General features: G+C 45.8%; 1 protein-coding gene across 1 annotated transcript; it reads left to right on the top strand.

Moving 5' to 3' along the window:
- Positions 1-3,098: 3,098 nt before the first annotated feature.
- On the top strand, positions 3,099-23,969 carry GPRIN1 (G protein regulated inducer of neurite outgrowth 1). The gene is made up of 2 exons (XM_066617210.1): positions 3,099-3,130; positions 20,630-23,969. Exon 2 carries the CDS (start codon positions 20,681-20,683, stop codon positions 22,445-22,447), a length of 1,767 nt encoding a protein of 588 aa, XP_066473307.1. The 5' UTR covers positions 3,099-3,130; positions 20,630-20,680; the 3' UTR covers positions 22,448-23,969.
- Positions 23,970-24,750: the final 781 nt, after the last annotated feature.

Here is a 24,750-nt window from a genome sequence, read left to right as displayed (position 1 = left end):
TGACAGACAAAACCTGAGCATGGAAGCAGAGGCAGAGCTGCTGTGCTTGAGGCTGCTGTGAGGAGTACTTTCCTTTTCACCCTAGCTCAGGTAGCATAAAGGCTTTCATGTATTCCTCGAGCCTGGGGGAAGGGGCTGCGTCACTGAAATATTTTGTTTAGTAGTGAAGGAGATCGAGAAGTAGCTGGGCAGGGAGTGTGCCAGGGTGACAAGCAGCAGATGCTTCACTGGCCTCCCATTCCAAATGAGCCAGGCTCTCATCTTCTTGCTGGCTGCTGCATATGTTGGGTTCTGTGATGGAGTTGGCAGAGTGGGTGGCATCGATTGTAGATTCAGGGTGTGGGTGGATTTGCACTTTGTGGGTTTTATTTTTCCAAGACAATATTACTAATCCAGGCAGGGCAAAGGATGGCAGTTCTGACAGATGTAGGAAGTGAAAGGAGATGAGAGTGGTAGCAGGCCACTGTCGAGAGCAGAATGGCAAGATCCCCCTATGTCCTGCCTTCGTATACTGAACAACATTAATTTGTTCTTTACAAGAATCCTCTTCCAGGGGGAAAAAAATTGGAGACCTTGTGGTGAGGACCCAAACAAGTATATACAGTCCAAAATCAATCTTATTGACTCTGAAGCAAAACTAAAAATCTCTAACTGTGCTATCATATGCACGTCTACTCAGAAGTAAGCCCCATTCGTTTCAATGAGACTGAGTCCCACATAAGTAAGTATAGGCTTACCACCTTAGCCTTCTAGGGCTGGAATCCTATCCATACTTTCCTGGGGATAAGCCCCATTGAACACAATAGGACTTATAGGAGTAGACATGCATAGGCCCTAAGTTGACCAGATCATTCCAGATGTGCAATGAATGGACAGTTACTAATTCTAGGAGATCCAGATGTCTCTATTGATACATGCTTTGTTTCCCCATCACTCAAACAGCAGCATCACCCCACAGCCCATTCAGTTAGTCCTTTTATTATGGTATGTGGTAATAGATATGTGCTTATGACACCACTAACAATGACAGAATTTGTCTTTTGGGGGTAAAGGTGTCCTTTTGTGGGCTTTTTAAAAAAATTGATTTTTATTACTTTTAAAAGCATTTTAGAGACTGAGTGCTCTCCCACTGCCCTATATGAGTAGGATTATTAATCTCTCTAACAAGAGTGTTTTAGCACAGATAAGGTTATGCTCTTCCACAGTAATGTCCTGCCCTTTCATTGACTTTTTCTGCCATCATCACAGAGACAGCTATTTATAACAGAAGATATCTATTGTCTCTTGATCATCAGCCTGACCTCTCCCTCCCATGTTTAAAAATAAAAGTGGTTGCTTTTCCAGCAAGGTAAACTTGAACTACAACACCTTGAATTAAGAGGGAAAAGACAGTGCTTTGAGTTTTGAAAGTGTTGGTTGAAGCTGAACTGGGCAATTAGGATAATCTTTAGGATTTGGGGGCAAACTGTTTTGAGCATCTAGCCTTAGGGACTACATAGCAAAGGGACAAATCCTGAAATATTAATATGTACTAGTGATGTAAGGATCAGGTTAGCAAACAGTCATATACAGTAATAGTCATGCTGCCAGAGTGGTTGGGATCATGGCCTAGGAGAGAGGGGTAAAGGGGGTAATTTGTGCCCAGGCCCAGGGTCAGAAAGGGGGTCCAGGAACCAAAGGGGTCCAGAAATTTCCTGAGATCTTACATTTTCCTATCTACTCAAACTTGTTTCCTGCAGGGGATGCTAGGGACACTACCATGAGCATGCAGCTGCAGCTACTGGCAAGCCATATGTGCTGGGTCAAAGAATGCATACATGATGCTCTGTAACACAGTGTCAAATTTGGGAGGAAACTAGCCTGCTAGAGTAGCTCTTTGGCTTGTGGATCTGCCTACCATGAAGGAGTGTACAGGAGCTCAGGGATACAGCTGCAAGGCTACAGCTGCTGCAGAAGCAAGTTTTGGTACGAACAGGACTTTTTCCATTCTAGTGTGAGCCAAAATATGATGATGCTAATTTTCTGCATGATTTTCTATATTTAAAAGATTTTAGAAAACTTAGGAGTGTGTTTGGTTTTCCATATTACTGTATCTAGCTAGCAATGCCACATGGGTGGGTACACCTGGGCTCAAAAGACTTATCCAGCTATCTCCAACCTCCCCCATCCTGTTTTGGCCCTCTCTATCCCCATTCTACTTTCCAGTCACCACGCTCCTCCACTCTGTTTAACCCCCCCACTCTTTGCAAAGGGGCCCAAAAGAAACTTTGTAGCCCCCCTCCCATAAAATTCATCTCAGAGACCTGGTTGGGATCTTCCTTCTCCTTCCAATCTAGACTATCTCTATGTACTTGATCACACCAGAGCCACTATTTATTTAGCACCCAGTTGCATTACAGGTGTAAGTAAGCCTGGAGGGTTTACTTAATGCAAGCAGAAAAAGCAGAACTGTTGGTGTGGGAGAGCCAGATCACCACCACCAAGAGTCTTGTGGCACCTTAAAGACTTCACAGATGTACTGCGTTTAAGATGCCAGACACAGGATCCCTGGTGGTGTTTGGCATTGCCTCGGACTAGCACGGCTCCCCCTCTGGCTCTTGGGCATGATCGCCAATGGGGCTTACTCTCCGGTAAATGTACAGCCTAGGGCTGCAATCCTATGCACGCCTGCCAGAGAGTAAGCCCCACTGAAGACAAGGGGCTTACTTCTGAGTAGACAAGCATAGGATGAGACTGTTCATGCGCTGGGGAAGGAGAGAAGGGAAGCCCCTCCCTGGTGAGGCGAGCCGCCCTGCCCAGCCGGGTCCGATGGCGCGGGTCGCTGGGCACTAGAGCGCCTCCCAGGCGAGGAGATCCACTCTCCTTCCCTCCCCCTGTACAGGTTCCTGAAGAGCTCCAGCAGCCCTTCCAGAGCTCACGCTCTCCTCCCCCGTTGCTCGCTCTCTCCTCCCCGTCTCCAAGTGCTTGAGCAGCCAGCCAGCCTCTCCCCCCTCCGTCGCCGAGCTCCCACACGCATGCTCTCCGCAGCACTCGCTCGTCGCCTGCAGCGCCTGGAGCAGCGGCGCGGGGCAAGGAGCGCCTCTTCTGCACCCGGGGCAGCTCATGACACGGGCACCAGCAGCAGGAGCAGGTAAAGGCGCCCAGCCCAGTCCGCAGGCTGGGGAGCCTCGTGGCCCCCGCGGTCCCAGTGGGGGCGCCTTCCTCGACCCTCGGGAGCGCCTGGCGCTCTTCGCCCAGCAGGGAGGAAGACGCGCCAGCGGAGGAGCACGTGCGAGTCGGGCTTTGTTGGGCGGCGGGTCCCCGGAGGAGACGGCGGTCCTCGCTCCCGCGCTCACTCCTACAGGTCCTCCCTGGCCGGGCTCATGGCGTGGGCAGCGCCCTCGGCCTTTGTGTGTGAAGCCGGACCGTTTGCATCGCGTGCTGCAGGCGCGAGTGTGGCTGCGCAAGGCGAGCAGCCCGCCTTCTCCCGGCCCCGCGTGTCTGCGCCTGCCCTGCTGGCGGGCGGGCGGGTGCGCGCCCATTTGGCCCCCTGCTTTGCGCGCAGTGTTGTGAGGCTGGTGTGTTTGGCGCGCAGGCCCCCCGCGGTGGAGCAGGCTCCTGTTCGCGCCCTCTTCGCGTGTGTGTCAGCCCAATCCTATGCACGCCTACTCAGAAGAAAGTCCCATTAGAGTCAACAGGGCTTACTCCCTCGTAAGTGTGGATAGGATTGCAGCCTCACGCGTCTGAGGGCCCAATCTTATGCATGTCTACTCAGAAGAAAGTCCCATTAGAGTCAACAGGGCTTACTCCCAGGAAAGTGTGGGTGGGATTGGGCCGTGTGTCCTAGTGCACGCCCTGTCAGTGGGTTGTGGAGGTGTGGGGAAAAACACACGTGTGATCAGCACGGTGTGTTTGGCCACCTGGACCCCAAGGGCTCCATTCATCAGTTTGCAGTCACCGCGTTTCCGAGGCGACTGGTCTCTGCTAGCAACCCCCCCACACCCTCGGCTGTCTTCTCCCCTCCCCAGTGAATCACGGCTGTTTTCCTGCTGCACAAGCCATTATGACAAGCTCTTCTCTCCAAAGCCCCTCTGCCCTCCTGAGGCCATGCCACATTATGAGGGCTGGGCTCGGGGTCTGTTTGTTCCTCCTCTAGGCAGGGATTCGACTCCCAGCCCTCATGCTTCACTGAACTCTTTCTGTCGCCTGTATGTTTACTGGGAGCCCTCGGGCTGGAGGGGTGGAAAGTGCAGGTTTAAGCCGTTTCTTCCCAATGTTGCATATACGCAAATTGGATCACATGTGTATGCCTGTGGAATGGGCAAAAATGTTAATAATGTAGGGATGGGGAGCCTACCTCCTTCCCATTTGGGTATGCTTGTAATACCAACCATAGTACTACCTGGCGTCTTTTGGAATGTTTTAATAACTCCCCAGCAATATATCAGCAGTTCTTTCAGAAATCTTGACCAACTAGTAGGATTATCACTATTTTGCAGATGGGAGGGTGCTGGACGTGAGAGAGTAAAGTAACTTGCTGTCAACCACCCAGTGAGCTCATGGTTAGAGTTAGTTTTGAACCACAGATTTTCAGGTGTCCATTATGGCCACAAGGCCCCTGCTTTCGGCTAATGTGTTTCACCTTCTTTTACAGAGACAGCTACTGCCCTATAATAGCGTGACCATTGTGCCGGCAGGCTAGGCAGGCACCATGCCAAAAGGCACTTGACATGCTGGAAGCCATGTGTGGGAGTCTGGGCTCCCATGCCCACACTGGTTTTTGCATAGCAGGCTCCCGTTGTAAACTGACAGCACAGGGACTTTCTGGATCTGCTGTCAGTTGCACTACCCAGCTCAGGGCAACAAGGAAATTCCCTGTGCCAACTCTGCCCAGAATAGGGCTTTGATTCAGACTGATTTCTTTTTTCTTGAGCAAGAAATTGGAGCAAAATACTCAGTTTCAAAGAGGTGTAGAATCCCAAGTTTACCTTAGGCAGCAATTATATATGCACTTACTTGGGAGTCAGTCCTGTTGAACTCAGTGGGGCTTATTTTTGAGTAGAGGAATCCTTCGGACTGTGCTGTCTTCTCATAACAGAAAAGAGGCTCAGGGCTTCTGCAGTCCTAGGATGTAAGAACCAGAAACAAAATGGGTTCTCGTGTTCATTTCAACTCCTAGTGTGTTTCCTAGCATTCTCCTGGCCACACTTGTTCATCTCCTGTGAAGTGGTGGTTGCAGATGAGCCCTTAAACACTTGTGTTTGTGGACTGGAATGCGGGGAAGGGAGAGGCTGCAGAGAATTTAGGGAAATTATTTCACAGTCTTTGAAATGTGAAACTAAATAGGTGTTTTTGTGTTCCTGCACAGCTGCTTGACTAACTTTTTTTCCTGTAAAAACAGCATCTGTTTAAGAACATAAGAACATAAGAACAGCCCCACTGGATCAGGCCATAGGCCCATCTAGTCCAGCTTCCTGTATCTCACAGCGGCCCACCAAATGCCCCAGGGAGCACACCAGGTAACAAGAGACCTCATCCTGGTGCTCTCCCCTACATCTGGCATTCTGACTTAACCCATTCCTAAAATCAGGAGGTTGCGCATACACATCATCGCTTGTACCCCATAATGGATTTTTCCTCCAGAAACTCGTCCAATCCCCTTTTAAAGGCGTCTAGGCTAGATGCCAGCACCACATCCTGTGGCAAGGAGTTCCACAGACCGACCACGCGCTGAGTAAAGAAATATTTTCTTTTGTCTGTCCTAACCCGCCCAACACTCAATTTTAGTGGATGTCCCCTGGTTCTGATATTATGTGAGAGTGTAAAGAGCATCTCCCTATCCACTCTGTCCATCCCCTGCATAATTTTGTATGTCTCAATCATGTCCCCCCTCAAGCGTCGCTTTTCTAGGCTGAAGAGGCCCAAACGCCGTAGCCTTTCCTCATAAGGAAGGTGCCCCAGCCCCGTAATCATCTTAGTCGCTCTCTTTTGCACCTTTTCCATTTCCACTATGTCTTTTTTGAGAACGTGTTGGAGATTAACAATCACCAACACGTTTAGCAGCATTTAATTTCTGAAGTAAGATGCTGCAGCTCAAACCTGCCTTGAAATCGCACCTTATGTTACAAGCCCCAGGGTGCTGGCTGCACCAGGTAGGGAAACAAATGCTCAGAGATATTTTCTTGATTTTGGCTTCATATTTACCAGAGTTGAATCTTGGTACTGAGAACAAGTTCTAGGGTCTAGGACTTAGTAAGCCAGGCTCAAATTAGGTATAGATTCACTAGAGGAAAAACACTCTTCTTACTTTGTGGATTGGTTCTGTTGCAGAAAAGTTTAGTTATGCTTTGGTCAGGGTCAATGCACATAGTGACATGCAGTGAGGTCCAGGCCCAGGGAGGCACAGCCACAAGAATACACTTTCTCTCCGCCGCCGCCCCCCAGCTTTGTCTCTCTCAGTAGATTCCTTGAAAACCACCCTCTTCTTCCCCCCCCCCCCAATAAGAAAACCTCACATCTTATTCCCCTACTCAGAGCTAGGGAGAGCTCAGTGACACGCCCCCTGAGGCAACTGAGAAGCTGCCCATCCTGGTGCTTCAGAGAGCCTGTCCATTGCACAGGATATGTTAAAATATGCTTCAGATATGTTAGAAGCAGGAAACCCGCCAGAGAAGTGGTTGGCCCTCTGGATGGTGAGGGAGGGAAAGGGGAAATAAAGGAGACTTAGAGATGGCAGAGAAATTGAATGAGTTCTTTGCATCTGTCTTCACGGCAGAAGACCTTGGCAAATACTGCTGCCCGAACGGCCCCTCCTGACCAAGGAATTAAGTCAGATAGAGGTTAAAAGAGAAGATGTTTCAGACCTCATTGATAAATTAAAGATCAATAAGTCACCGGGCCCTGATGGCATCCACCCAAGAGTTATTAAGGAATTGAAGAATGAAGTTGCAGATCTCTTGACTAAAATATGCAACTTGTCCCTCAAAACGGCCATGGTACCAGAGGATTGGAGGATAACAAATGTCATACCAATCTTTAAAAAGAGAAAGAGGGGGGACCTGGGAAACTATAGGCAGGTCAGCCTAACATCTATACCGGGTAAGATGGTGGAATGCCTCATCAAAGATAGAAAAACACATAGATGAACAAGCCTTGCTGAGAGAATCAGCATGGCTTCTGTAAGGGTAAGTCTTGCCTCAAAAACCTTATAGAATTCTTTGAAAAGGTCAATAGGCATGTGGATGCAGGAGAACCCGTGGACATTATATATCTGGACTTTCAGAAGGCTTTCAACACGGTCCCTCACCAAAGGCTACTGAAAAAACTCCACAGTCAGGGAATTAGAGGGCAGGTCCTCTCCTGGATTGAGACCTGGTTGAAGACCAGGAAACAGAATGGGTGTCAATGGGCAATTTTCACAGTGGAGAGAGGTGAAAAGCGGTGTGCCCCAAGGATCTGTCCTGGGACCGGTGCTTTTCAACCTCTTCATAAATGACCTGGAGACAGGGGTGAGCAGTGAGGTGGCTAAGGTTGCTGACAACACCAAACTTTTCTGAGTGGTGAAGACCAGAAGTGATTGTGAGGAGCTCCAGAAGGATCTCTCCAGACTGGCAGAATGGGCAGCAAAATGGCAGATGCACTTCAATGTCAGTAAGTGTAAAGTCATGCATGTTGGGGCAAAAAATCAAAACTTCACATATAGGCTGATGGGTTCTGAGCTGTCTGTGACAGATCAGGAGAGAGATCTTGGGGTGGGGGTGGACAGGTCGATGAAAGTGTCGACCCAATGTGCGGCGGCAGTGAAGAAGGCCAATTCTATGCTTGGGATCATTAGAAAAGGTATTGAGAACAAAACGGCTAATATTATAATGCCATTGTACAAATCGATGGTAAGGCCACACCTGGAGTATTGTGTCCAGTTCTGGTCGCCACATCTCAAAAAGGATATAGTGGAAATGGAAAAGGAGCAAAAGAGAGCAACTAAGATGATTACGGGGCTGGGGCACCTTCCTTATGAGAAAAGGCTACGGCGTTTGGGCCTCTTCAGCCTAGAAAAGAGACACCTGAGGGGGGACATGTTTGAGACATACAAAATTATGCATGGGAAGGATAAAGTGGATAGAGAGATGCTCTTAACTCTCTCACATAACACCAGAACCAGGGGACATCCACTAAAATTGGGAGGGTTAGGACAGACAAAAGAAAATATTTCTTTACTCAGCATGTGGTCAGTCTGTGGAACTCCTTGCCACAGGATGTGGTGACGGCATCTGATCTGGATGCCTTTAAAAGGGAATTGGACAAGTTTCTGGAGGAAAAATCCATTAAGGGGTAACAAGCCATGATGTGTATATGCAACCTCTTGATTTTAGAAATGGGCTATGTCAGAATGCCAGATGCAAGGGAGGGCACCAGGATGCAGGTCTCTTGTTATCTGGTGTGCTCCCTGGGGCATTTGGTGGGCCGCTGTGAGATACAGGAAGCTGGACTAGATGGGCCTATGGCCTGATCCAATGGGGCTGTTCTTATGTGTCTTATGTTTCTTATGCTTTTTTCATGACTTTTTTTTAACAGAATGGAGGCAACTGTACTAAAATCAACCAACTGTTGCTGGTTGGGGCAACAGTGGCTAATGCTCCTGAGTGCAGAACCTCTCCCAGTGCAGAACCACTGGGTGGTTTGATAGAGACTATGAGCAATAAGCATGTACCCAAGTACACTGATAGGAATTAGTATTGTGTCTCAGGATAAACTATGATTCTTCAGTGGTAAACATTGACTTGGAAGTCTGGAATGAACCTTGAAAGAGACAAACATTAAGTATTCTGCAAGGAAGCAAAACCAATGAGAAATGCATGTCAAATAGAAGAGAATCAGGAAGCTTGCAGTCAGACAAGTGTGAGGCAAAGCAGGCCCATCTTACCTTTGTCTCAGGACTGAAGCTCCCCTGCCTAAGAACAAATTAGGTACCAGGGTCTGATTGGAAGTTGTTTTGTTCTTCAGTATCATTATTGGTAGTGAACATGTGAAATATCAAAACATATCTATATTTCCATTACAGTGTACCATATGGTTTGTACCTTGAAAAGTGGACTAGCAGGGCTTGCTGGGGCAGTCTGGAATAAGGTGGGGAATGGGCACTAGCACCATATATGGTCATATGGCCAGGCATGTTTGTATTTTGAAAGTTTTTAAGTAGCGGAGCTTCTGTAAAGCCTTTCCTTGTATTGTCCCTCACTGTTGACAATTGATGTGAAAACCACACTTGCACAGGTAGAAGACTATCAATCTTTCACATGCACTCCTTTCTGTGAGAAGCAGCAGAGAGAAGTGGGATGAGTACAAGTTCTTCAAGCTGAGGCAGGAACTTCTTCCCACCATGATGCTCTTAATAAAACCAAAGACCAAAAAAAGAAAGGATCTGGCAAGACTTGTATGCAGTGACAGAAGCCTTTCATTGCTGACTCTCACATTGGGAAGATCATGAAGTGAGGATTAGATTAAAATGTGTGTGAGACCAGTTTCAGAGAAAGAACGTGTGTTCCTAGGAGTTACTGTCCTAGGAGGTGAATTGGTTGTTACTGGCAGATAAACGTTAGGAAATTCTATTATCACACTGTGTCTTAATGCTGTTTAGCCACTGGATTATATAAAAGAAAGTGGTGCTCTGTGTTAATCAAGCTTTCTTGAAACAAGACCTGAGAGCCATTCTTGTGAAGTATTATAGAAGATTAGATTAATTTGTGTTTTTTTGTTTTTTTAATTTAACACATGAAAATCACACTGTCAGACTGAAAGACACAGCAAGTAAAAATCATGCACAATAGGTATGTTATCTTCATCCATGAGGCCATACACATTTTTTCTCATATACACCAGCTTGGTTAGTGACTGGGCAAAAAGACTCTAAGGAAGAAATTGTTACTAGGAAAAGGGAGGACACCTAAAATATTTGGGTTTTTTAAATAAATTCCCTAAATTAATAGGGAAGAATTCTAAATATTTATTTACTTTTTTCACATTTGTATATCACCCTTCCTCTTAGGAGTTCAGGGCACTGTGCATGGTTCCTTCACACCATTTATCCTCACAACAACCTTAGGTAGGGGAGGCTAAGAGACAGTGATTGGCCCAAGGTCACCCAGCATCATATGAAGAATTCTGAAAATCTCAACCTTTTAATATTTATTTTTAAGGACATTTTTGATCCAGTAAGGGTTAAAAAAATCTGAGAAAGTTGTTCTAGCAGTTTTTGGTAGAGAGTTAGATGCCAGAACAAAAGAGTCTGGCTAGTTAGGTATTTTAGTGAGCAGTTGTAAGAATTTGTTTTTTTCTTCCTCAGCTCAGCAGTCCTTGCCATGGCTCCAATTTCCAGCAGTACTTCTGTTTTTTACCTAATTTTCCCCAAAGTTTCATTAAGAAGTCTTGTGAGGAAGTACCCAATTTAGTGTGATATGCTCATATTCTGGTACTTAGAATTCTGTGAAGTTGATAAAATCCTTGTCAATAGTTCAAGTTAAACTAGTTTTCTACCATCATGACAGGGCGATGAAGCCACAATGACATCATTTTTCAATTAACGTAACAGAACGTTATGTGATTGGTGGGAAGAGGTAGGAGTATTCCCACATTTCACTTTTACAATAATTGTGGTCTGAGAGTGATGTGGCTGTCAGTTTCACTGGGTCCATGATCTTTAAGGGAACATAAGAACATAAGAACAGCCCCACTGGATCAGGCCATAGGCCCATCTAGTCCAGCTTCCTGTATCTCACAGCGGCCCACCAAATGCCCCAGAGAGCACACCATATAACAAGAGACCTCATCCTGGTGCCCTCCCTTGCATCTGGCATTCTGACATAACCCATTTCTAAAATCAGGAGGTTGTACATACACATCATGGCTTGTACCCCTTAATGGATTTTTCCTCCAGAAACTTGTCCAATCCCCTTTTAAAGGCATCTAGGCTAGACGCCAGCACCACATCCTGTGGCAAGGAGTTCCACAGACCGACCACACGCTGAGTAAAGAAATATTTTCTTTTGTCTGTCCTAACCCGCCCAACACTCAATTTTAGTGGATGTCCCCTGGTTCTGGTATTATGTGAGAGTGTAAAGAGCATCTCCCTATCCACTCTGTCCATCCCCTACATAATTTTGTATGTCTCAATCATGTCCCCCCTCAGGCGTCTCTTTTCTAGGCTGAAGAGGCCCAAACGCCATAGCCTTTCCTCATAAGGAAGGTGCCCCAGCCCCGAAATCATCTTAGTCGCTCTCTTTTGCACCTTTTCCATTTCCACTATGTCTTTTTTGAGATGTGGTGACCAGAACTGGACACAATACTCCAGGTGTGGCCTTACCATCGATTTGTACAACGGCATTATAATACTAGCCGTTTTGTTCTCAGTACCCTTCCTAATGATCCCTTGTTCCTGCCTTGTTCCTGTCTGGTGTCTTTGGTTTTGATTGGATGGTAGCTGAGCCTGTACAAGGAGGGGAAATGCACTTGCTCAGATTGGAAACTTTGGAAAATATTTGCCAGTTTTAACTCTGGACCAGTATGTAAAACAAGTTATCTCCTAAAAGAGAACCAGATCTATCTACCAATATCCAAGGATACTGAAAAAGGATGCGGTTGCTGTCTTCAAACGCATCTGAGGAACTAACACAATTGATTATTAAGGTTAAAAGAGAGAGTCACTGATCCAGAATCTTACAGATATAAACTGACCTTAAAAAAATGTAGGTTGGACATCAGAATAACATTCTTTAGATGTTACTGCAGTGATTTTCAACCTTTTTCGTCTCACGGCTCATTGACAAGGTACTAAAATTGTCAAAGCACACCATCAGTTTTTTCACAGTTGACAAGGCACACTGTGCTGTTGGTGGGTGGCTTACATCCCCCAATGACCTTACTAATAAATAACCCTCCCCCAAACTCCCGTGGCACACCTGCAGACCATTTGTGGCACACCAGTATGCCATGGCACAGTGGTTGAAAATGGCTGTGTTAGGTACAAAATTCAAAGCTGACTGCTTTAGGACACATGTAGAAATAAAGGAAAACTCATTGGCTTCATGATGGAGATGGGTCAATATGTGAAGAAAGTATTTGGATATTTTAAATTGGTACTTCAGTTATGGCCCATTGAAATCAGGGAAAGGGTTCTTTTCACAAGCTAAGATCTTGGTTCTCTTCCCCCTCCTTTCAGTTCTGGGGGATCAAGGACTGCCTTACTATACGTGAATGATGCTCAGTAGAATGGCTTGCATCCCCAAAGGCTTTTTAGTCTTCTCTATTTTATTTAGACATTTATATCCTGCTTTATCTCCTTAGTGGACATTCAAAGTGGTGAGATGAGGCTCATGTGTGAGACTTCTAGAGATGTACTTTTCAACTGGTGGTACTTCATAGTAAGCAAGAGGTACTTGGCCACGTAGGTGACCACATGTAGGTACTTGGCCACACACCTCATGTGTGTGAGGTGCCAGTGTTGCCATGAGGACCATGTAGCACACTGGAAGTAAGATGCAACCTTGTTGTGACCTGAACCCTGCTCCTCAAAAGAGGGTAGGTTGCTCAAGGGGGGGCGGAGTGGAGGAGAGTGCAGGACCCAGCATAAAGAAGCCTCTGTCTGTGTCTGTGTCTCTCTTTTTGCAGGGATGACAGTATGGTGTGCGTCCTATACCTGCATATGGCAACTGTCCTTGGAAGCAGCAAATTCATGCAAAGTGATAAACAAAACCAAAAAGGTTAAAAACCCTATGCTATACCAGTCTGCAGCACATGCCTTAGGCATGGTGCATCTTAGTCACTCTCTTTGCTTGCAGATGTACATTATGGTGTACATATAAATATGTAAACATGTAAATATGGCAAAAATTGAACTGTAGTGAATTGACATGTTGGAAACACCTAGTTCGGAGTATGGATTGAATTTCACTAACTTGGGGTAACTTAAGAGTCCTGCTTTAGGAAACTTGAAACAATATATAAGCAAAATTTGGTGCCTGTGCCTGGAAACAGAGAGGGTGATTGAGCTTGTTTAGCAGCTGTAAGAAGAAGCAGAAAAGATCAGAACATAGATGGACATTGATGGGGAGTGCATGGCATAATGTGTCACAGCTCACCTATAATAGAAGCTGACAGTTGTGATGGGAGAGTCTGTCACGTCACAGTGTGGCTGGCACCTGCGGCAACACAAAGCCATCTCCCTGCTATGGTTTTTCAATTTTAAAATGCTGGGTATAATTTTTAAAAGAAAAGTTAAGAGAACCAAAATGTGTTTAATTGAATAAAATGCTGACTTTAACCATTCTTTTTAAAAAGCAGGTACCCCAACTCAAGCATGGTGGAAGAGAAGTGAATAATCCGTGTTTGAGTTGCTGATACTTTTATCTGCCATTCACTCTGTAGGCGAAAAAAAACTTACAGAGAGAGTTTACATTTTCAGTTATAGTTGTATGCACCAAAAGGATCCTGTGGCTTTATAAAGATTAAGTTCTTTATGGTGTCATGAACTTTTGCTGGTAAGACCTCATGACATCAGAAGCAAGCGCCAGGGCTGACTAGTAAGCAGCAGAGTAGAGCCAAGAGTCAGGCTGGGGTGGGCTGAGTAGTGCTTCTGAAATGATCTGACATGGCAGACTGGCAATTTTTTTCTTACTGTGCCAAGGTCTCCCTCCTATCCATTTTACTACAGCATCGCACGCCAGGCTAGGCTGCTATAAGTTCCGTGCTTATACATTTTAAACTTTTACACACGTTGGACAACTTCTTTATTGCCAGACCTGAGACATTGATCCATCTTACTCTATTGTTGGACTGGAGCCTTTGCCTCCATTTGTATACACACATACACATTGTTTTGGGCAAAAAGGCCCAACAGGGACTCAATTTGTCCTTGGGACAAATTAAGCACAATTTGCCTGCATTTGGGTGGCATACAGTTCATCTGCAGAGACCTGTGGAGGTCTTTCAGTGAGGCAGATGTCCAAAGGTGTAGCACTTATTGCTAGAATTTGGCACAGAGCATACATATTTTTAAATACAGGGATATATAATCTCTTCCCATGGTTGTGGAAAACATGGATGGAAGGGAAGTGAGGTGATGCACTGTGGGGCTATGGGAGAGTTGAGAGTAGGTCCACTAGTGAAAGAGGGCTTAGATTTTGATTTACAGACTCATTTTGTTATTGTAGCTGACATGCATAGGCCTAAGGAGTGCTGAGATTTGTGAGTGGAGATTTATTTGTTAGTAAGACAAGGTTCTGTGTTACATCTTTCTCGAGACAGAAAGATCTGTGCATTACATTCATGGGTGGTGGGGTGTGTGTGTGTGATATAATGTCTATAATCTCAGGCCAGTACCCCACATCTGAGATTTTAGATACATGGGTCCATGGCATTGAATGTTCAGCACCACTAACTGGAAATATAGGTATAGATTTTGACATAGTGCTTTTTTCTGCATGGACGAATGGATGTAAATGCAATATGTAAAAGAAAGGTGATATCAGAATGCCCAATTCATACCATTTTTGCATCTGGTTGCAACATATTTTCATAAGCATAGCTAGTGGATGATAATCTCCCATGGATGAAGAACTGTTATACTGGAATTCTCTCCTAGGTAGCTGGCATGCAAAACAAAATATGCACCTCCATTTGCTTGGAGTGTGGTGTGTGGAGAGGAACTCATGTGTAACAAAGGAGTGATAGATGAGGCTATTTCAGACTTGCAGATTCCCTCCTCTGGGAAATAGAGCTTTCCAGACTGTACAGAAGGAGGGTGACATTAATAAAGTGATGAGAGAGGCGGGTTAATTCCCTGAGCCTTTCAGCTGTGGGTATCTGCTGCATCAGCAGAAAAGACCAGAAGATTTGTCCCATGGGAGTTCTAAACAGACACTGCTTTATGTGAAAGAAGTGCTAGGAGTGGCAAGTTATTGTTATTATTATTTATAGTATTTTTATCTTCCCCACCAGAAGGACTCAAGGCAGCTAACAATATGAACCATAAAAACAATACAATATATATTTTTTAAAAATTAAAACATGATGTGCTGGGGGGAGGGATAGAAGTCAATTTCAGAGCAGGAACTAGCAGCAGTTCTCTCTCCACCATCCCCAGCTGCTTCCAACTAAGGGGCTGTTGTTTCCTTGCCTGCCCCCACCTAGAAGTTCCATCTTGATGTAGAAGCTGTCGATGTACTAATCTGCCCTGCTGCATGTCTCTCTTCTTTGTATGCACTCGGCACTCCAGCTGTGTGACAGTGACATGCTCCCCAATCTCCAAACCTCATCCCTTTTCAAGAACCCCATTCAGTCTGGCAGAATTGCCAGAAAGAGTTCTCCTTGATGTTCCACCTCCCCCTGTCCTCACCCCTCCCCCTATGTGCAAATGTGTTAACAGAGTCCCAATACTGTTTTTAAAACATGAAAAGGCACTTAGAGGTGGGCGGATTTAGAGCTAAAAATTAAGGCGAGGGACAGGAATGCTTAACCCTTTTCCTGTTAATCATTTCTGCATTCCAAACTTCCTATAGAAGCCTCTTCCCTGCCTCACAAAGTTCCAAAATCATAGGACAGCATACTTTTGAAACCATGAAAGGACGGAAGTTGCTTTGAGAGCTCAAACCTCTGCCTCCCTTGCTGCTTCTTCATTTTAAATTCCTTCCCCAAGCTGTTTTTCATTTTTTTCTAATGGCTCAATCCTATGGGGTATAGCAGCACCAAACTGGCCGCCACTGTATCCCTTCGGTGCCAGAGCAGCTGCTGGAGTCTCCTATCCCAGTAGAATGTTGATGGCCCCAATGGGTCTCCTCAGATCTGTGCCCATTATTTAGTGGACACAGAACCGAGACAGCCCATGTCTGGCTCTGTGTATCTGGAGGGAGCATAGAATTTGGCAACAGTCTCTGTTGCCGTCCTTGCCCCCCTCCCATGCCTGATTTTCCTTTTGGCCCACCCTCCTTCCACCGGGTTCCACCTCTCCCTACCTCCCCCTGCCCTCCCCATCCCCAAAAAGTCTGCCTACCACCCAGCTGGGACACCTACTTCCTGGGTGCTCCTGTCTTGTAGACACTGAGATCCGGTGTAAGACTTGCACTGGCCTCTTCACCAGCGTTGGGTGTCCCCTACCAGTGTCGGAGTACCTTACGGCATTTTTGTGACGCCCAGCACCGGTGGTGGGGCTGGAGCACTGATGCTGCACCTGATAGGGTCAGGCTTTAAATTTCATTGTGGCTCATTGCATCATGTATTTGCAGGTAATGTGCAGTTATCCCTTGAAGTAGGAAACGTTTCACCGAAATCTACTTTGAGAACCAGTTCACATAGTATGGATGCCAGGCCTGTTTTGTTTTTTTGTTGTTGATTGCAACAATGGCCTGAACTATGTGCTGAGCTACAAAAACCTAGCTTCTGTAAGGAGCAATTCGAAATAGTCTTTAAAATCACTTTAATGAGCACTGTCACTCTTTGCACTAGCATGTTAGAAGCCAAAATAATGTTTAGATACTGCTCTCAGTAAAAATGTGGTTCTACTACACATTTAGATATATTCACATTCACAAGGGATATCTAGCATAGACATGGCTGTGTGTATTTTGTGATTCTGCAGTTGTGCTGCACAAGTTTGGAATTTGGCATTAAAACCAGAAATGGCCATCCCAGGCATCTCATATTTATTTGTTTTGTAAAACAAGTTTCTAGTCCTGAGAGAGAGAGAGAGAGAGAGAGAGAGAGAGAGACTTGAAAGCATGTGGACTAGCAGAAGTGAAGCTGAACAAAATTATTTCCAGTGTATAGAAAGTAGTGCTTCAGAATCCTACATAACATTTATTTCTTCTTTTCTTCATATAATTTTTATGTGAATTAAGCACATATCTGCTTAATTCTTCAGTTGCATAATTTCTACCGTATCTTGGTCTGTGTAGACCAGGGGTGGGCAAACATTTTGGCAGGAGGGCCACATCATCTCTCTAACACTGTGTTGGGGGCCAGGAAAAAAAATTAATTTAAGAACATAAGAACATAAGAACAGCCCCACTGGATCAGGCCATAGGCCCATCTAGTCCAGCTTCCTGTATCTCACAGCAGCCCACCAAATGCCCCAGGGAGCACACCAGATAACAAGAGACCTCATCCTGGTGCTCTCCCCTACATCTGGCATTCTGACTTAACCCATTCCTAAAATCAGGAGGTTGCGCATACACATCATGGCTTGTACCCCATAATGGATTTTTCCTCCAGAAACTCGTCCAATCCCCTTTTAAAGGCGTCTAGGCTAGACGCCAGCACCACATCCTGTGGCAAGGAGTTCCACAGACCGACCACACGCTGAGTAAAGAAATATTTTCTTTTGTCTGTCCTAACCCGCCCAACACTCAATTTTAGTGGATGTCCCCTGGTTCTGGTATTATGTGAGAGTGTAAAGAGCATCTCCCTATCCACTCTGTCCATCCCCTGCATAAATTTGTATGTCTCAATCATGTCCCCCCTCAAGCGTCTCTTTTCTAGGCTGAAGAGGCCCAAACGCCGTAGCCTTTCCTCATAAGGAAGGTGCCCCAGCCCCGTAATCATCTTAGTTGCTCTCTTTTGCACCTTTTCCATTTCCACTATGTCTTTTTTGAGATGCGGCGACCAGAACTGGACACAATACTCCAGGTGTGGCCTTACCATAGATTTGTACAACGGCATTATAATACTAACCGTTTTGTTCTCAATACCCTTCCTAATGATCCCAAGCATAGAATTGGCCTTCTTCACTGCCGCCGCACATTGGGTCGACACTTTCATCGACCTGTCCACCACCACCCCAAGATCTCTCTCCTGATCTGTCACAGACAGCTCAGAACCCATCAGCCTATATCTAAAGTTTTGATTTTTTGCCCCAATGTGCATGACTTTACACTTACCGACATTGAAGCGCATCTGCCATTTTGCTGCCCATTCTGCCAGTCTGGAGAGATCCTTCTGGAGCTCCTCACAATCACTTCTGGTCTTTACCACTCGGAAAAGTTTGGTGTCATCTGCAAACTTAGCCACTTCACTGCTCAACCCTGTCTCCAGGTCATTTATGAAGAGGTTGAAAAGCACCGGTCCCAGGACAGATCCTTGGGGCACACCGCTTTTCACCTCTCTCCATTGTGAAAATTGCCCATTGACACCCACTCTCTGCTTCCTGGCCTCCAACCAGTTCTCAATCCACGAGAGGACCTGTCCTCTAATTCCCTGACTGTGGAGTTTTTTCAGTAGCCTTTGGTGAGGGACCGTGTCAAACGCCTTCTGAAAGTCCAGATATATAATGTCCACGGGTTCTCCCGCATCCACATGCCTGTTGACCTTTTCAAAGAATTCTATAAGGTTCGTGAGGCAAGACTTACCCTTACAGAAGCCATGCTGACTCTCCCTCAGCAAGGCCTGTTCGTCTATGTGTTTTGAGATCCTATCTTTGATGAGGCATTCCACCATCTTACCCGGTATAGATGTTAGGCTGACCGGCCTATAGTTTCCCAGGTCCCCCCTCTTTCCCTTTTTAAAAATAGGCGTGACATTTGCTATCCTCCAATCTTCTGGTACCGTGGCCGTTTTGAGGGACAAGTTGCATACCTTAGTCAAGAGATCTGCAACTTCATTCTTCAATTCCTTAATAACCCTTGGGTGTATGCCATCAGGGCCTGGTGACTTATTGATCTTTAATTTATCAATGAGGTCTGAAACATCTTCTCTTTTAACCTCTATCTGACTTAACTCCTCGGTCAGGAGGGGCCGTTCGGGCAGCGGTATCTGCCCGAGGTCTTCTGCCGTGAAGACAGATGCAAAGAACTCATTTAATTTCTCTGCCATCTCTAAGTCTCCTTTTATCTCCCCTTTCCCTCCCTCACCATCCAGAGGGCCAACCGCTTCTCTGGCGGGTTTCCTGCTTCTAACATATTTGAAGAAGCTTTTATTATTCCCCTTAATGTTGCTGGCCATGCGTTCCTCATAGTCTCGCTTGGCCTCCCCTATCACCTTCTTACATTTCTTTTGCCACAGTTTATGTTCCTTTTTATTCTCTTCATTAGGGCAAGACTTCCATTTACGGAAGGAAGCTTCCTTGCCCTTCACAGCCTCTCTAACTTGGCTGGTTAGCCATGCGGGCACTCTCTTGGATTTAGTGGAACCCTTCTTTCTTTGCGGTATACACCTCTGCTGGGCCATTTACATTTCAAATTTGAATAAATTTGCATAAATGACTACATTAAGAGACAGAATTTATATGAATGAATGAATTTTACTGAGCTTATTTATAATACACCTGAGAACTGTAATACAGATATGCTGAACCACATAAGAACTATGAACTGTTCGCCACACACCTCTTGCACAGTGAAAACATACAGACCAAGCCAGAAACACATGGAGACATAAGTTGTTCAGCGGTAATGTGGGTAGGGGGATTAAAATGTCCAGCAAAAAGCAGAAAACACGTGGAGACTATAAAAGGCCTTGCTCTAATTCAACCTGCCACTATGTCTAGTGGATGTGGCTGGCCAGCGCTGGCTCCAACAGTCTCTGATGGGCCAGAGGCTCATTGGAGACTGGGGCTCCCTGTGGGCCAGATTGGGGGACTCCAGGGGCCACAAATGGCCCCCAGGCCACAGTTTGCCCACCCCTGCTCCAGACGAATATGGTTTTCAGCTTTATCTCAAATTGTGACATGCCCAGCTTCCTTTTCTGCAGGCAGTAGAATGGCCCGAGGTTTTCAAACCAGACATTCTAGGCAGAAGACTTGATGGCATCCTGTGATCATCCTCAGGTTTACACTACTTCTGTGAAAGCATCTGGCTTGTCACATAAGTGGGCCAATCACTACAGAGGTTTTTAGCCATTTTCTAGATGTTCCATAGCTCTTCACCAGGCCATTGCCAAGGGTCTGTTGTTTGCTGAAAAAATATACAGAGCATTCTAAAATTTTGCATAAATACTTAGCATCTACAAGAACCTGCAGAGCAAGACACTGTACTCGCTTATCAGTGTGTTGCTCTACGGGTCCTTGTAGAGACCACATGATACATCAAGTGATTGATTATATGTTAGGAGACAAAGGCAAAAAACACCTTTTTCTGTTCTTTAAACATTTTAAAAGATGTGCCAATAATGCAACAATTTAATTATTTGGGGTATTCTAATCTGCTCCTCCACAGTTTCAACGTTTATAACATTAATTCACATTTCAACAGTTATAACATAAGTGGAAAGAAAATAAAGCTCATTGGAGATGGACAGAGTGTGATGATGTTCTGTATCCTAACATCAAAAAAACCCTGCTCAGCCATCTTTTTGCTCCAGAGCTTTCTCAGGATAATGACCACATGCTTTCACAACTTTTCTCTGCAAATATGAAGACTAGAAATTTGCTTTTTAAACAAAACAAAAATTCTCTGGGCTAATTCAGGGTGTTAAGTTTCATCTTAGCTACTTGATTCTGTGCTTTTATCTCCAGAGAAGTGCAGAATGCACATATAGGATTGCACCTGTGAATCACAGGTTATACAGAGTCAAAAGACTCAGAATGCAAATATTTTTGAAGAGATTATGCTTCTATGTATTTCCAGCCCAGGCATAACCTTCCTTCTTGGTTCCTTTCTCTCTGTGTTAGAGTCCTCCAAGAGAGGCGTGTGGAATAGTATGGCAGAAGTCTCGTCTAGAGATGGGCAGTGCTAAGGAACCAGAGGCTTGGCAGTTGAAAGAAGAAGCAGTTTCCGAAGATGCTCACCCGTCTGACACCAGCTTACCCTGCAGTCAGGAGAAAGCCACGTGCCTCCAGAACATCAGATGTGACGGAGGAGATCTTACCATGAGGAACTACTGTGTAAATGATCTTGGCACCAAACAGAGCAGCCAAGGAGACACCATGGTGGACAGCCCAAACCAGAAGGAAAAGGCTCCAGCTGTTGACATGAAGGATCCAGCTGCTGCCACTGATACTGTGGTTCTTAAAGACTCCAGAACTGAAGAAATCCCATTAGAAAAGAGAGGTGAAACAGAAGCTGGTAGTGATTTATGGCACAATAGCAAGCAGGGCTCAAGCTTGAAGGAGCTTCCTGATAGTTCAACCAACACTTGCAACCCGCTGGAAAGAGAAGCTGCTGGGAAAATCAGCCCTGCTGATGAAAACAGAGGTGCTGGGGAGGCAGGTAGGCCTGTCCTAGTAGAGCCCTGCCTAAAAGGAGCCACTAAGGACTTGTCTGGTGCCCCAGCCTCCCTGAAACATGTTGCATTTCTTGAGCCAACCAAAAGCAAAGCAGAGGCAGAAAGCACAGTTGTGGGAACAGCATATGTTGAGGCTGGTCCAACAGTGCAAAAAACAAGTGAAGGGCAGCCCTGTCCCTCAAAGGGAGATGTGTCGCATTTCAGCAGTGACACCTGTGAAGCTGTGGAACGTTTGAGTGAAGGACACGGAGATACCCTTGCATCTGAGGCTGCCAAGAAATCTGTTCCAGAGTCCATGGGAACTGAAACTGCTTCAGGGAGGTCAGGCAAGCCAGGTGCAGAAACGAACCAGTTGGATCATTGTGGGGAAACAAGGGTCCCTATTTCAAAAACTAATACAGGTGGGAGCCCAAGTATGTCATCTGGTACCCCCACTGCTCCTGCTTCTGTTCCCCATGAAGTCCAGCATCGGGGCACGCCAGGTGACTCAAAAACAACCACAAGCCAAGCCACAGAGGGAACAGAGATGCTCAGAGAAGCAACAGCCTCCAGTAACGAGAGGAAAAACCAAGCTCAGGAACAACAAAAAGAGGCAGCCAGCGTGGGTGTGGGTGAGGAACACGCTACAGAGGCGGAGTTGAGCTCTGCAAATCTTACCAAGACCTGCTCGTTGGAGGTTACTCCTCCCCAGCATGATGCTGGGACTCAAGTGGACAATCGTGTGTCTGTGGTGTCAATAGCTGTCAGCCCCATCAACCCACCGGATGGCTCCTCGGCCTTCCCCTTCCACCCTCAGGGCTCCTCTCTGAAGAGCCCTGGCCTGGAGCAAAAGCCCACCAAGAAGGATGTGGAGATGCAAGTGTCAATCCCAGTGGAGACCAGGTCAGTGGCCACGGGGCCCATGACTCCTGTTACCAAATCCCCCCAGGCATCCTATCCTGAGGTACATGTTAAAGGAGCACAGGAAGAGACACCAGAGCCTGTGCGGGAGGTCAGCTGGGATGAGAAGGGTATGACCTGGGAAGTGTATGGTGCCTCCATGGAGGTGGAGGTGCTGGGCATGGCCATCCAGAAGCACCTGGAGAAGCAGATCGAAGAGCATGGCCGGCAGGTGGTGATGTCTCCTCAGAGCACCCGCACGAGCTCCATCAAGGGAGCCCCCCACAAGGGCGAAGTCAAGAGGCAACCCAGCATGTTCAGGGCACTCCTACAGAACATGCGGCGGCCTCGCTGCTGCTCTCAAGGAGGCCCAGCGATGGAGTGAAGCAGACGCTTGCTGTGTCTTGGGTTTTATAGCGGCTGGCAAATGTTATGTGGTTTCTCAGGCAATGTATGGTACAATCTCTTTTTAGTCCCTTGAATCCCAAGTGTTATGATGCTTGTATTTACTGCATATTTAACAGACACCATGGAGTCCCCTGAAAATGCAGGCTGAATACTTTATTACAAGTGTGACACAAATATTACCTTGCAAAGTTCTGCTGGGCAGAGTTTGACCTTGGTCCCGAAGTATAGGATCAGAGTTTACACGCCCCGGGGACTGCAGTGCTCCTGTTTTCATCTGAAATGCATCTTTGCATGCTGGGATATGCATTCTCCACAGTGCCAGACTTAGATGAGGCAAGAAGATAGTCCCTGGGCTTTTGGAATGTTACTGGCATGGTCCTCTTGACAGACTGCATTTACCATTTAAGAAAGGACAAACCTAAAAATCACATAAAGGTCCCAGTGCTCTTAAGCCATTTCTGCCCCATGTTTCATATATGCAACAGAGATCAAATATGTAGACCTGTTGGCTGGGCAGAAATGGGTTAAGAAGGCCACATAAGGTGCAAGAGAGAGAGAAGGCTGCAATCCAGCAGCAAGAAATATTTCTATTAAAGGCTGCTTGCCTCATGCAAATATGTCATAATCACATATCAGGCATTACTTTCTAGGGTGTCAGTGCTCCATCTGAGTTGCAGTCTGTCTCAAAATCACTTTTCCAGAGACCCTCAGCTGGAGGGTCTTTCCTAGCTCAGCCATCTGAGGGCTAGAGCAAATGTGACAGCAGTCATAGATGAAGCACTTGCCCACCTAAGCATTCCATGTTCACTCTGCTGCATATAAACACACTTGCCATTTGAGTCCGCCTATTTAGAACAGCAGTGGCAATGGGTCTAGATCACCGGTCTGTGTCATTTTAATGCTTCATGCAAATTGGCTGATGAACATGGCAAGTTTATATGTGAAGGGGGATGTCTGGTATGCTTTACCCATGGTTGCTGTTGCATTCGTTTTTATCCTGTCACTTCCCTGTCCAAATCTTGAAGTTTTAAAAAATAAGTTTTGCTGTTCCTAGCACAGTTTTTGAGTCATGAAAGCTTCCCCTTCCTCTAAAAGAAAAAAAACGTTTATCACATACGTTTGCATGGAAACAAAAGAGGATTTACATAGCTTTATTTACTCCCTTAAAGTAAATGAATATTAAATGGGAAAGAAACAGGTTCTAGGCTTATTTCATTTTTCCAAAAATAACAGGCCATTTTAGGGATCCCAAATTTCATTGGATGAACCTTGAAATGAGACCAACAGGTGTGATCCACATTTCTTTAGCGTGATTTTCTTTTTAAAATTTTCATTTATACTAGTTCCTTTTCCAGCGTAGCCATTTCTGATTTATATCTTGGGAGCAACAAGGTTCTGCTGGAGACAACACTCATGTAACCAAATGCATATTTATGAGCTATAGCTTTATCCTTCCCTGACAGCAGTACAGAAGAATTGCTGACTGCTTTTTCCTCCTGTGCATGCAGCTGCCAATCTGGATCCTCTTAAAATATTTTTGCTTTTGTCACCTCTAACAAAGCAGTCGTTATTGGGGGGGGGGGGATTTCAAGAGGTGGTAATTGAATCAGGAGGCCACCTGAATTCAAAGCAGGGTAAGCAAAGCTAGTGCACTCAACCCCTTGCATCTTGGTCTGATTGACATATATAGCTTTTGTCTAATGCAGGGGTGTCCAGACATTTTGGCAGGAGGGCCACATCATCTCTCTGACACTGTTTCAAGGACTGGGAAAAAGTGAATTAATTTACATATAAAATTTGAATAAATTTACATAATTGAATTTTTTAGAGATGGAACTTATATGAATGAATGAAGGTCTTGCAGTAGCTCGAGGCCTATAAAAGTCCTTGCACAAAGCAAGGGCAGCCTTTTCTTCACTGCCACTGCTGCATCACAGACGTGAAACAGCAAGTCATGGGGGGACCCCTTGTCCCACAGCTAAGGTGAGAGGTTGAACAGTCGTCCTCATGCTGAGAGTAGTTGCGTTGGGCCAGCATGGGCTCCTGCAAGTCTCCAGAGGGCCAGAGGCTCATTGGAGACTGGGAGCCCCCCGAGGGCCACAGTTTGGGCACCCCTGGTCTAATATAAGGAAGGGGCAGGATAAGTTGCAACCTTAGCTATACTGTCACAGTAACATGAGAACTAAAGAGGTCAGAAGGTTTTTTTTAGTTTAACCCTCTGACACAAATCAAGATCACCCCCACATCAGACCTCTTCTGTGCAGGTTAGCCCACATAACC

This window comes from Tiliqua scincoides, chromosome 2 (assembly GCF_035046505.1).
Source record: "Tiliqua scincoides isolate rTilSci1 chromosome 2, rTilSci1.hap2, whole genome shotgun sequence".
NCBI classification, from domain to species: Eukaryota; Metazoa; Chordata; class Lepidosauria; order Squamata; family Scincidae; genus Tiliqua; species Tiliqua scincoides.
The sequence above is the reverse complement of the archived record's forward strand: the minus strand, read 5'-3'. Positions and strand labels throughout refer to the sequence as shown.

Excerpts from the sequence above, each read along its gene's own strand:
- GPRIN1 (XM_066617210.1), top strand. The coding sequence starts at position 20,681 with ATGGGCAGTGCTAAGGAACCAGAGGCTTGGCAGTTGAAAGAAGAAGCA.